The sequence below is a fragment of the Salmo salar genome, chromosome ssa15 (assembly GCF_905237065.1).
Source record: "Salmo salar chromosome ssa15, Ssal_v3.1, whole genome shotgun sequence".
Classification (NCBI taxonomy): Eukaryota; Metazoa; Chordata; class Actinopteri; order Salmoniformes; family Salmonidae; genus Salmo; species Salmo salar.
This window is the reverse complement of record NC_059456.1, coordinates 108907243-108920900: the sequence shown is the minus strand read 5'-3', so window position 1 is coordinate 108920900 and position 13658 is coordinate 108907243. Positions and strand designations below refer to the sequence as shown.

General features: G+C 43.3%; 1 protein-coding gene across 1 annotated transcript in view; it reads left to right on the top strand.

Moving 5' to 3' along the window:
• Positions 1-13658, top strand: part of lgr6 (leucine-rich repeat containing G protein-coupled receptor 6) — a 58526-nt gene that overhangs the window by 21417 nt on the left and 23451 nt on the right. Inside the window, exons 8-12 of the mRNA XM_045696118.1 lie at positions 145-216; positions 384-449; positions 881-952; positions 1783-1854; positions 8838-8963. Of these exons, the coding sequence (XP_045552074.1) occupies positions 145-216; positions 384-449; positions 881-952; positions 1783-1854; positions 8838-8963 (408 nt within the window). The remainder of the gene's footprint in view (positions 1-144; positions 217-383; positions 450-880; positions 953-1782; positions 1855-8837; positions 8964-13658) is intronic.

Below are 13658 nucleotides of genomic sequence, written 5' to 3'. Positions count from 1 at the left end.
CTCTCTCTCTAGGACATTGACCAGGGCTGGTTTCTACTCTTCCTCATCCCTCGTTCTCTCTCTCCTCTCTCTCTCTAGGACATTGACCAGGGCTGGTTTCTACTCTTCCTCATCCCTCATTCTCTCTCTCCTCTCTCTCTCTAGGACATTGACCAGGGCTGGTCTCTCTACTCTTCCTCAGCGGTTGTGCCTGCAGCTACCCCGCCTCAGAGTACTGTGAGTACTTTGAACGCAAGAATGTCCACACACACAATTCAATTGAACTGTACCCCTTTAAATGCCCCAGTTGATAAAATCCCAAACCCCATAGAAATGCTTAACTCTGACATGGATCTGAAACCCCAGATTACACAATAATGATATTTTTGTCTGTGTGTTCACAGCGAGCTGTCTCATAATCAGATAGAGGATCTACCCAGCTTCTATCACTGCTCTGCCCTGCAGGAAATGTGAGTCAACATGGTGAAATGGTTGTAGCTTAGAACAATGTTCCAATAACGGAATGTTAGAACAACATTCCAATAACAGAATGTTAGAACAACATTCCAATAACAGAATGTTAGAACAACGTTCCGATAACAGAATGTTAGAACAACGTTCCAATAACAGAATGTTAGAACAACGTTCCAATAACAGATGTTAGAACAATGTTCCAATAACAGAATGTTTGAACAACGTTCCAATAATGGTATGACTGAAATAGTAGGAGTCTATGCTTCAGTATTGCAGTTTCACTGACTGTTTTGTAGTAACAGGGTGTGTGTGTGTGTGTGTGTGTGTGTGTGTGTGTGTGTGTGTGTGTGTGTGTGTGTGTGTGTGTGTGTGTGTGTGTGTGTGTGTGTGTGTGTGTGTGTGTGTGTGTGTGTGTGTGTGTGTGTAGAGGCCTGCAGTATAACAACATTAGGAGGATTGAGAGGAATACCTTCCAGCAGCTCAGCTCTCTACGGTCTCTGTGAGTATACTGTATACTCTCTGTGAATACTCTTTACTCTCTGTGAATACTCTTTACTCTCTGTGAATACTCTTTACTCTCTGTGAATACTCTTTACTCTCTGTGAATACTCTTTACTCTCTGTGAATACTCTTTACTCTCTGTGAATACTCTTTACTCTCTGTGAGTATACTGTTTACTCTATGTGAATACTCTTTACTCTTTACTCTCTGTGAATACTCTTTACTCTCTACTCTTTGTCAGTATACTCTCTACTCTCTGTCAGAATACTCTTTACTCTCTGTGAATACTCTTTACTATCTGTCAGTATACTGTATACTCTCTGTGAATACTCTTTACTCTCTGTGAGTATACGGTTTACTCTCTGTGAATACTCTCTACTCTCTGTCAGAATACTCTTTACTCTCTGTGAATACTGTTTACTCTCTGTGAATACTCTCTACTCTCTGTCAGAATACTCTTTACTCTCTGTGAATACTCTTTACTCTCTGTGAATACTGTTTACTCACTGTGAATACTCTTTACTCTCTGTGAATACTCTTTACTCTCTGTTAGTTTACTCTCTGTGAATACTGTTTACTCTCTGTGAATACTGTTTACTCACTGTGAATACTCTTTACTCTCTGTGAATACTGTTTACTCACTGTGAATACTCTTTACTCTCTGTGAATACTGTTTACTCTCTGTGAATACTCTTTACTCTCTGTCAGTATACTCTTTCCCCTACACACAAACTGTTACTCTCTGTGAATACTGTTACTCTAACAGATAGGCACTAAACACAACATTCGGAATAATGACAGTAACTAATTCTCACTCTCTCCCCCCAGAGATCTCAGCTTCAACAGTATTGAGTGGATTCACCCTGATGCCTTCATTTCGTTCCATTCTCTGACCAAGCTGTGAGTATACATACACACATATATCCCACGCAAACCACCAAGCAAGTCAGGGAAACTTTGGTAACTTTGGTTCACCTTAATTAAAGCAACTCTTTAGGCCAACACTGACACAGACTCTAGAAACTGGCTGGCTGGCTGGCTGGCAGGCAGGCAGGCAGGCAGGCCGGACGGACGGACAGACCAAATCAAATGTATTTATATAGCCCTTCTTACATCAGCTGATATCTCAAAGTGCTGTACAAAAACCCAGCCTAAAACACCAAACAGCAAGCAATGCAGGTGTAGAAGCACGGAGGCTAGGAAAAACTCCCTAGAAAGGCCAGAACCTAGGAAGAAACCTAGAGAGGAACCAGGCTATGAGGGGTGGCCAGTCCTCTTCTGGCTGTGTCGGGTGGAGATTATAACAGAACATGGCCAAGATGTTCAAATGTTCATAAATGACCAGCAGGGTCAAATAATAATAATCACAGTAGTTGTAGAGGGTGCAACAAGTCAGCACCTCAGGAGTAAATGTCAGTTGGCTTTTCATAGCTGATCATTCAGAGTATCTCTACCGCTCCTGCTGTCTCTAGAGAGTTGAAAACAGCAGGTCTGGGACAGGTAGCACGTCCGGTGAACAGGTCAGGGTTCAATAGCCGCAGGCAGAACTGTTGAAACTGGAGCAGCAGCATGGCCAGGTGGACTGGGGACAGCAAGGAGTCATCATGCCAGGTAGTCCTGAGGCATGGTCCTAGGGCTCAGGTACTCCAAGAGAGAGAAAGAAAGAAAGAGAGAATTAGAGAGAGCATACTTAACCTCCCTGGGCAAGGTGGGACGTCAACAGCCAGTGGAATCACGTGGCGCGAAATGCAAATACCTCAAAAATGCTATAACTTCAATTTCTCAAACATATGACTATTTTACACCATTTTAAAGACAAGACTCTCGTTAATCTAACCACATTGTCCGATTTCAAAAAGGCTTCACAGCGAAAGCAAAACATTAGATTATGTCAGGAGAGTACCCTGCCAAAAATAATCACACAGCTATTTTCAAAGCAAGCATATATGTCACAAAAACCAAAACCACAGCTAAATGCAGCACTAACCTTTGATGATCTTCATCAGATGACACTCCTAGGACATTATGTTATACAATACATGCATGTTTTGTTCAATCAAGTTCATATTTATATCAAAAACCAGCTTTTTACATTAGCATGTGATGTTCAGAACTAGCATACCCACCGCAAACTTCCGGTGAATTTACTAAATTACTCACGATTAACGTTCACAAAATACATAACAATTATTTTAAGAATTATAGATACAGAACTCCTTTATGCAATCACGGTGTCAGATTTTAAAATAGCCTTTCGGGGAAAGCACATTTGCAATATTCTGAGTAGATAGCCCGGCCATCACGGCTAGCTAATTTGACACCCACCAAGTTTGGCCCTCACCAAACTCAGATTTACTATAAGAAAAATTGGATTACCTTTGCTGTTCTTCATCAGAATGTAATCCCAGGACTTCTACTTCAACAACAAATGTTGTTTTGGTTCCAAATAATCCATAGTTATATTCAAATACCTCCGTTTTGTTCGTGCGTTCAAGTCAGTATCCGAAGGGTGACGCGCGAGCGCATTTTGTGACAAAGAAATTCAAAATATTCCATTACCGTACTTCGAAGCATGTCAAACGCTGTTTAAAATCAATTTTTATGCTATTTTTCTCGTAAAATAGCGATAATATTCCAACCGGGCGACGTTGTATTCATTCAAAGGCTGAAAGAAAAAAATTGAGAATTCTCATGAACGTGCATCTCCAGTGTCACTGTTCCCAGCCTGACCACTCACAAACAGAGCTGCTGTACTTCGCCCAGAGACAGCAGACACCCCATTACACTTTCTGGCGCCTTCTGAGAGCCAATGGAAGCCTTAGAAAATGTCATGTTACAGCAGAGATGCTGTATTTTCGATAGAGATGGTACAGAAGGAGAACAAATTGTCAGACAGGGCACTTCCTGTATGGAATCTTCTCAGGTTTTTGCCTGCCAAATGCGTTCTGTTATACTCACAGACACCATTCAAACAGTTTTAGAAACTTTAGAGTGTTTTCTATCCAAATCTACTAATTATATGCATATTCTTGTTTCTGGGCCAGAGTAGTAACCAGTTTAAATAGGGTACGTTTTTTATCTGGCCGTGAAAATACTGCCCCCTAGCCCCAACAGGTTAAGCATGTCCCAGTTTAGGTCACCTAGCAGGACAAATTCAGACTTAGTGTATGGGGCCAGGAGAGAGCTTAGGGCAGGTAGGGTACAGGCCGGTGCTGAGGGAAGACGATAGCACCCAGCAACAGTCAACAAAGAGCTATTTGAAAGTTTAATGTATAAAACCAGCAAATCAAATTGTTTGGGGACAGACTTGGTGGAGACAACCGAGCACTGAAGGTGATCCTTGGTAAAGATTGACACTCCACCACCTTTGGAATATCTGTCTTGACGAAAAAGGTTGTAACCAGAAAGGTTAACATCAGTTACTTGTGTTGGCTGGGACGACACAGAGCTACATGTAATCACATGAAAACCCCTTTCCTCTAGAAGGAAACCCCTTTCTCTAGAAGGAAACCCCTTTCTCTAGAAGGAAACCCCTTTCTCTAGAAGGAAGGAAACCCCTTTTCTCTAGAAGGAAACCCCTTTCCTCTAGAAGGAAACCCCTTTCTCTAGAAGGAAACCCTTTCCTCTAGAAGGAAACCCCTTTCCTCTAGAAGGAAACCCCTTTCCTCTAGAAGGAAGGAAACCCCTTTTCTCTAGAAGGAAGGAAACCCCTTTTCTCTAGAAGGAAGGAAACCCCTTTCTCTAGAAGGAAACCCCTTTCTCTAGAAGGAAACCCCTTTCTCTAGAAGGAAACCCCTTTCTCTAGAAGGAAACCCCTTTCCTCTAGAAGGAAACCCCTTTCTCTAGAAGGAAGGAAACCCCTTTCTCTAGAAGGAAGGAAACCCCTTTCTCTAGAAGGAAGGAAACCCCTTTTCTCTAGAAGGAAGGAAACCCCTTTCTCTAGAAGGAAACCCCTTTCTCTAGAAGGAAACCCCTTTCTCTAGAAGGAAACCCCTTTCTCTAGAAGGAAGGAAACCCCTTTCTCTAGAAGGAAACCCCTTTCCTCTAGAAGGAAACCCCTTTCTCTAGAAGGAAACCCCTTTCCTCTAGAGGGAAACCCCTTTCTCTAGAAGGAAACCCCTTTCCTCTAGAAGGAAACCCCTTTCTCTAGAAGGAAACCCCTTTCTCTAGAAGGAAACCCTTTCCTCTAGAAGGAAACCCTTTCCTCTAGAAGGAAACCCCTTTCCTCTAGAAGGAAACCCTTTCCTCTAGAAGGAAGGAAACCCCTTTCTCTAGAAGGAAACCCCTTTCTCTAGAAGGAAACCCTTTCCTCTAGAAGGAAACCCCTTTCTCTAGAAGGAAACCCCTTTCTCTAGAAGGAAACCCCTTTCTCTAGAAGGAAACCCCTTTTCTCTAGAAGGAAACCCCTTTCTCTAGAAGGAAACCCCTTTCTCTAGAAGGAAACCCCTTTCCTCTAGAAGGAAACCCCTTTCCTCTAGAAGGAAACCCCTTTTCTCTAGAAGGAAACCCCTTTCTCTAGAAGGAAGGAAACCCCTTTCTCTAGAAGGAAGGAAACCCCTTTTCTCTAGAAGGAAACCCCTTTCCTCTAGAAGGAAACCCCTTTCCTCTAGGAAACCCCTTTCTCTAGAAGGAAGGAAACCCCTTTTCTCTAGAAGGAAGGAAACCCCTTTCCTCTAGAAGGAAACCCCTTTCCTCTAGGAAACCCCTTTCTCTAGAAGGAAGGAAACCCCTTTCTCTAGAAGGAAACCCCTTTCTCTAGAAGGAAACCCCTTTCTCTAGAAGGAAACCCCTTTCCTCTAGAAGGAAACCCCTTTCCTCTAGAAGGAAACCCCTTTCTCTAGAAGGAAACCCCTTTCTCTAGAAGGAAACCCCTTTCTCTAGAAGGAAACCCCTTTTCTCTAGAAGGAAACCCCTTTCCTCTAGAAGGAAACCCCTTTCTCTAGAAGGAAACCCCTTTCTCTAGAAGGAAACCCCTTTCTCTAGAAGGAAACCCCTTTCTCTAGAAGGAAACCCCTTTCTCTAGAAGGAAGGAAACCCCTTTCCTCTAGAAGGAAACCCCTTTTCTCTAGAAGGAAACCCCTTTCCTCTAGAAGGAAACCCTTTTCTCTAGAAGGAAACCCCTTTCCTCTAGAAGGAAACCCCTTTCCTCTAGAAGGAAACCCCTTTCCTCTAGAAGGAAACCCTTTTCTCTAGAAGGAAGGAAACCCCTTTCCTCTAGAAGGAAACCCCTTTCTCTAGAAGGAAACCCCTTTCCTCTAGAAGGAAACCCCTTTCTCTAGAAGGAAACCCCTTTCCTCTAGAAGGAAACCCCTTTCCTCTAGAAGGAAACCCCTTTCTCTAGAAGGAAACCCCTTTCCTCTAGAAGGAAGGAAACCCCTTTCTCTAGAAGGAAACCCCTTTCTCTAGAAGGAAACCCCTTTCTCTAGAAGGAAACCCCTTTCTCTAGAAGGAAACCCCTTTCTCTAGAAGGAAGGAAACCCCTTTCCTCTCGAAGGAAACCCCTTTTCTCTAGAAGGAAACCCCTTTCCTCTAGAAGGAAACCCCTTTCTCTAGAAGGAAACCCCTTTCCTCTAGAAGGAAACCCCTTTCCTCTAGAAGGAAACCCTTTTCTCTAGAAGGAAGGAAACCCCTTTCCTCTAGAAGGAAACCCCTTTCTCTAGAAGGAAACCCCTTTCTCTAGAAGGAAACCCCTTTCTCTAGAAGGAAGGAAACCCCTTTCTCTAGAAGGAAGGAAACCCCTTTCTCTAGAAGGAAACCCCTTTCTCTAGAAGGAAACCCCTTTCCTCTAGAAGGAAGGAAACCCCTTTCTCTAGAAGGAAACCCCTTTCTCTAGAAGGAAACCCCTTTTCTCTAGAAGGAAACCCCTTTCTCTAGAAGGAAACCCCTTTCCTCTAGAAGGAAACCCCTTTCCTCTAGAAGGAAACCCCTTTTCTCTAGAAGGAAACCCCTTTCCTCTAGAAGGAAACCCTTTCCTCTAGAAGGAAGGAAACCCCTTTCTCTAGAAGGAAGGAAACCCCTTTTCTCTAGAAGGAAACCCCTTTCTCTAGAAGGAAACCCCTTTCTCTAGAAGGAAGGAAACCCCTTTCTCTAGAAGGAAGGAAACCCCTTTCTCTAGAAGGAAACCCCTTTCTCTAGAAGGAAACCCCTTTCCTCTAGAAGGAAACCCCTTTCCTCTAGGAAACCCCTTTCTCTAGAAGGAAGGAAACCCCTTTCTCTAGAAGGAAACCCCTTTCTCTAGAAGGAAACCCCTTTCTCTAGAAGGAAACCCCTTTCCTCTAGAAGGAAACCCCTTTCCTCTAGAAGGAAACCCCTTTCTCTAGAAGGAAACCCCTTTCTCTAGAAGGAAACCCCTTTTCTCTAGAAGGAAACCCCTTTCTCTAGAAGGAAACCCCTTTCTCTAGAAGGAAACCCCTTTCTCTAGAAGGAAACCCCTTTCTCTAGAAGGAAGGAAACCCCTTTCCTCTAGAAGGAAACCCCTTTTCTCTAGAAGGAAACCCCTTTCCTCTAGAAGGAAACCCCTTTCTCTAGAAGGAAACCCCTTTCTCTAGAAGGAAACCCCTTTCCTCTAGAAGGAAACCCCTTTCCTCTAGAAGGAAACCCTTTTCTCTAGAAGGAAGGAAACCCCTTTCCTCTAGAAGGAAAACCCTTTCTCTAGAAGGAAACCCCTTTCTCTAGAAGGAAACCCCTTTCTCTAGAAGGAAACCCCTTTTCTCTAGAAGGAAACCCCTTTCCTCTAGAAGGAAACCCCTTTTCTCTAGAAGGAAACCCCTTTCTCTAGAAGGAAACCCCTTTCTCTAGAAGGAAACCCCTTTCCTCTAGAAGGAAACCCCTTTTCTCTAGAAGGAAACCCCTTTCTCTAGAAGGAAACCCCTTTCTCTAGAAGGAAACCCCTTTTCTCTAGAAGGAAACCCCTTTCTCTAGAAGGAAACCCCTTTCTCTAGAAGGAAGGAAACCCCTTTCCTCTAGAAGGAAACCCCTTTCTCTAGAAGGAAGGAAACCCCTTTTCTCTAGAAGGAAGGAAACCCCTTTCTCTAGAAGGAAACCCCTTTCTCTAGAAGGAAACCCCTTTCTCTAGAAGGAAACCCCTTTCCTCTAGAAGGAAACCCCTTTCTCTAGAAGGAAACCCCTTTCTCTAGAAGGAAGGAAACCCCTTTCTCTAGAAGGAAACCCCTTTCTCTAGAAGGAAACCCCTTTCTCTAGAAGGAAACCCCTTTCCTCTAGAAGGAAACCCCTTTCCTCTAGAAGGAAACCCCTTTCTCTAGAAGGAAACCCCTTTCTCTAGAAGGAAACCCCTTTCCTCTAGAAGGAAACCCCTTTCCTCTAGAAGGAAACCCCTTTTCTCTAGGAAACCCCTTTCTCTAGAAGGAAAACCCTTTCTCTAGAAGGAAACCCCTTTCCTCTAGAAGGAAACCCCTTTCCTCTAGAAGGAAACCCCTTTCTCTAGAAGGAAACCCCTTTCCTCTAGAAGGAAACCCCTTTCTCTAGAAGGAAACCCCTTTCCTCTAGAAGGAAACCCCTTTCCTCTAGAAGGAAACCCCTTTCTCTAGAAGGAAACCCCTTTCTCTAGAAGGAAACCCCTTTCCTCTAGAAGGAAACCCCTTTCCTCTAGAAGGAAACCCCTTTCTCTAGAAGGAAACCCCTTTCTCTAGAAGGAAACCCCTTTCTCTAGAAGGAAACCCCTTTCCTCTAGAAGGAAACCCTTTTCCTCTAGAAGGAAGGAAAACCCTTTTTTAAGATCCAAAGCCACTGTATTAGCAGAGAACAAATGACATGACGCTCACAAACATGCAAGGAGCACAGACCATGTTTGTGGATTTCACAGTGTGAAAAAGTGTTTTCATAATAATTGTATACATTACTGAATTCCCCACCTCCCTTTACAGGGACCTGAGTGAGAACGGTCTGACATCACTTCCTGTGGGTGGTCTGGGAGGACTGACCCATCTGAAGCTGAAAGGAAACATGGAGCTCTATGAGGACTTCAGCCCTGAACTCTTCACCCGCATGAGGTATGACCCCTAACTCTAACACCTGACCTCTGTCACTCAACCCTAACCCTTCAGCCCTGAACACTTCCCAACGCAGACCCACAACGAATCCGCGCACGCACAATTCTTGACGGAAATCCCGCAAAAATTTCAAACAGAACGAATAGGATTTTAAAGCTAAAAATAAACTGCCAACTGATAGGAAATTTAAATAAAATGTACTTGTTTGAATTTACGTTTTTTTTTTCCCCCCTCTGTTTTCATTTATGTATTTGAATCACCGAAAAGTGTAGCCCACTAAACCCACCAAAGCACCTCCCCTATGTGAGTGACAGCTGCAGGAGTGCAGACAGCTCAGTGAATGATGGACAGCTGTCTGAGGAGAAAAATATATCATTTCCTGTCTCAACAACAATTGGGTTGACTTTAACCCACGTGTGGGCTTTTGTAAGCGAAGACGGTGTTCTGTCAAGCTCCCCAGCGTCAATCTGGAGAAGAGAGCATTCACGCTGGGCAATGAACATTCTCCTGTGATGTCTGTTTACATGGATATGCTCATCAAATTCACTACGACCTTACTAGAAACGACCGAGTGTGTCCGGGACATTTTATCAGCTCCTTTTTCAAAGCAACTAACTAAAACACATCTAACGTTGTAAGATTGAGTCTGTGACGTAGTTGTAGGTAGAGCGAGAGCACAACGGAGTAGAATTCGATTGGTGGTTCAAGTTCATGTGCTTTTTTAAATCAGTTCAGAGCCATAGGTTTGAACATTTGTTGATATTCTTTGCTAGCTAGTGAGTTACTAACCCAGGTATAGGTCAGCAGTGGGGAGTTACTGCATCCTACAAAGAGCAGAAAATGTGTAAGCTATATTTTAAGCTGTCTTTGAAAAGCCAGTCGGGTAAAAAAAAAGCTTTGTCTTAATTAAAGGGGCAGTATTGTATTTTGAGATAGGCTTAACTATGAAAATAAGCCAATAGTCAGAGGGGTAGTCTACATCTCTGAATGGTAATAATAATGAATTGTATTTTGTAAAATGAGGTCTTGCATCATACAAACACAATAAAATGCAATTTACAGTCACCTACTTGGCCCATGGTGTAAACCACATGTAGACAGACTACTGTAGACCTGAACACCTCATATAGACTACTGTAGACCTGAACACCTGAACACCTCATATAGACTACTGTAGACCTGAACACCTCATACAGACTACTGTAGGCCTGAACACCTCATATAGACTACTGTAGGCCTGAACACCTCATATAGACTACTGTAGGTCTGCATTTAAAACCTCATATAGACTACTGTAGGCCTGAACACCTCTTATATAGACTACTGTAGGCCTGAACACCTCATATAGACTACTGTAGACCTGAACACCTCATATAGACTACTGTAGGCCTGAACACCTCATATAGACTACTGTAGGCCTGAACACCTCATATAGACTACTGTAGACCTGAACACCTCATATAGACAGACTACTGTAGACATGAACACCTCATATAGACTACTGTAGACCTGAACACCTCATATAGACTACTGTAGGCCTGAACACCTCATATAGACTACTGTAGACCTGAACACCTCATATAGACTACTGTAGGCCTGAACACCTGAACACCTCATATAGACTACTGTAGACCTGAACACCTCATATAGACTACTGTAGACCTGAACACCTAAACACCTCATATAGACTAATGTAGACCTGAACACCTCATATAGACTACTGTAGACCTGAACACCTCACATAGACTACTGTAGACCTGAACACCTCATATAGACAGACTACTGTAGGCCTGAACACCTCATATAGACTACTGTAGGCCTGAACACCTCATATAGACTACTGTAGACCTGAACACCTGAACACCTCATATAGACCACTGTAGACCTGAACACCTCATATAGACTACTGTAGACCTGAACACCTGAACACCTCATATAGACTACTGTAGGCCTGAACACCTCATATAGACAGACTACTGTAGGCCTGAACACCTTATATAGACTACTGTAGGCCTGAACACCTCATATAGACTACTGTAGGCCTGAACACCTCATATAGACTACTGTAGACCTGAACACCTCATATAGACTACTGTAGACCTGAACACCTCATATAGACTACTGTAGGCCTGAACACCTCATATGGACTACTGTAGACCTGAACACCTCATATAGACAGACTACTGTAGACCTGAACACCTCATATAGACTACTGTAGGCCTGAACACCTCATATAGACTACTGTAGGCCTGAACACCTCAAATAGACTACTGTAGGCCTGAACACCTCATATAGACTACTGTAGACCTGAACACCTCATATAGACTACTGTAGGCCTGAACACCTCATATAGACTACTGTAGACCTGAACACCTCATATAGACTACTGTAGGCCTGAACACCTCATATAGACTACTGTAGGCCTGAACACCTCAAATAGACTACTGTAGGCCTGAACACCTCATATAGACTACTGTAGGCCTGAACACCTCATATAGACTACTGTAGGCCTGAACACCTCATAGACTACTTTAGACCTGAACACTTCATATAGACTACTGTAGGCCTGAACACCTCATATAGACTACTGTAGACCTGAACACCTCATATAGACTACTGTAGGCCTGAACACCTCATATAGACTACTGTAGGCCTGAACACCTCATATAGACTACTGTAGGCCTGAACACCTCATATAGACTACTGTAGACCTGAACACTTCATATAGACTACTGTAGACCTGATCACCTGAACACCACATATAGACAGACTACTGTAGACCTGAACACCTCATATGGACTACTGTAGACCTGAACACCTCATATAGACAGACTACTGTAGGCCTGAACACCTCATATAGACTCCAGAAGACCTGAACACCTCATATAGACAACTGTAGGCCTGAACACCTCATATAGACTACTGTAGGCCTGAACACCTCATATAGACTACTGTAGGCCTGAACACCTCATATAGACTACTGTAGACCTGACCACCTCATATAGACTACTGTAGACCTGACCACCTCATATAGACTACTGTAGACCTGACCACCTCATATAGACAGACACTGTAGGCCTGAACACCTCATATAGACTACTGTAGGCCTGAACACCTCATATAGACAGACTACTGTAGGCCTGAACACCTCATATAGACTACTGTAGGCCTGAACACCTCATATAGACTACTGTAGGCCTGAACACCTCATATAGACTACTGTAGGCCTGAACACCTCATATAGACTACTGTAGGCCTGAACACCTCAAATAGACTACTGTAGGCCTGAACACCTCATATAGACTACTGTAGACCTGAACACCTCATATAGACTACTGTAGGCCTGAACACCTCATAGACTACTTTAGACCTGAACACTTCATATAGACTACTGTAGGCCTGCACACCTCATATAGACTACTGTAGACCTGAACACCTCATATAGACTACTGTAGGCCTGAACACCTCATATAGACTACTGTAGGCCTGAACACCTCATATAGACTACTGTAGGCCTGAACACCTCATATAGACTACTGTAGACCTGAACACTTCATATAGACTACTGTAGACCTGATCACCTGAACACCACATATAGACAGACTACTGTAGACCTGAACACCTCATATGGACTACTGTAGACCTGAACACCTCATATAGACAGACTACTGTAGGCCTGAACACCTCATATAGACTACTGTAGACCTGACCACCTCATATAGACTACTGTAGACCTGACCACCTCATATAGACAGACTACTGTAGGCCTGAACACCTCATATAGACTACTGTAGGCCTGAACACCTCATATAGACAGACTACTGTAGGCCTGAACACCTCATATAGACAACTGTAGACCTGAACACCTCATATAGACTACTGTAGACCTGAACACCTCATATAGACTACTGTAGGTCTTAACACCTCATATAGACTACTGTAGGCCTGAACACCTGAACACCTCATATAGACTACTGTAGACCTGAACACCTCATATAGACTACTGTAGACCTGAACACCTAAACACCTCATATAGACTACTGTAGACCTGAACACCTCATATAGACTACTGTAGACCTGAACACCTCATATATACTACTGTAGACCTGAACACCTCATATAGACAGACTACTGTAGGCCTGAACACCTCATATAGACTACTGTAGGTCTGCATTTAACACCTCATATAGACTACTGTAGGCCTGAACACCTCTTATATAGACTACTGTAGGCCTGAACACCTCATATAGACTACTGTAGACCTGAACACCTCATATAGACTACTGTAGGCCTGAACACCTCATATAGACTACTGTAGGCCTGAACACCTCATATAGACTACTGTAGACCTGAACACCTCATATAGACTACTGTAGGCCTGAACACCTTAACACCTCATATAGACTACTGTAGACCTGAACACCTCATATAGACTACTGTAGACCTGAACACCTAAACACCTCATATAGACTACTGTAGACCTGAACACCTCATATAGACTACTGTAGACCTGAACACCTCATATAGACTACTGTAGACCTGAACACCTCATATAGACAGACTACTGTAGGCCTGAACACCTCATATAGACTACTGTAGGCCTGAACACCTCATATAGACTACTGTAGACCTGAACACCTGAACACCTCATATAGACCACTGTAGGCCTGAACACCTCATATAGACTACTGTAGA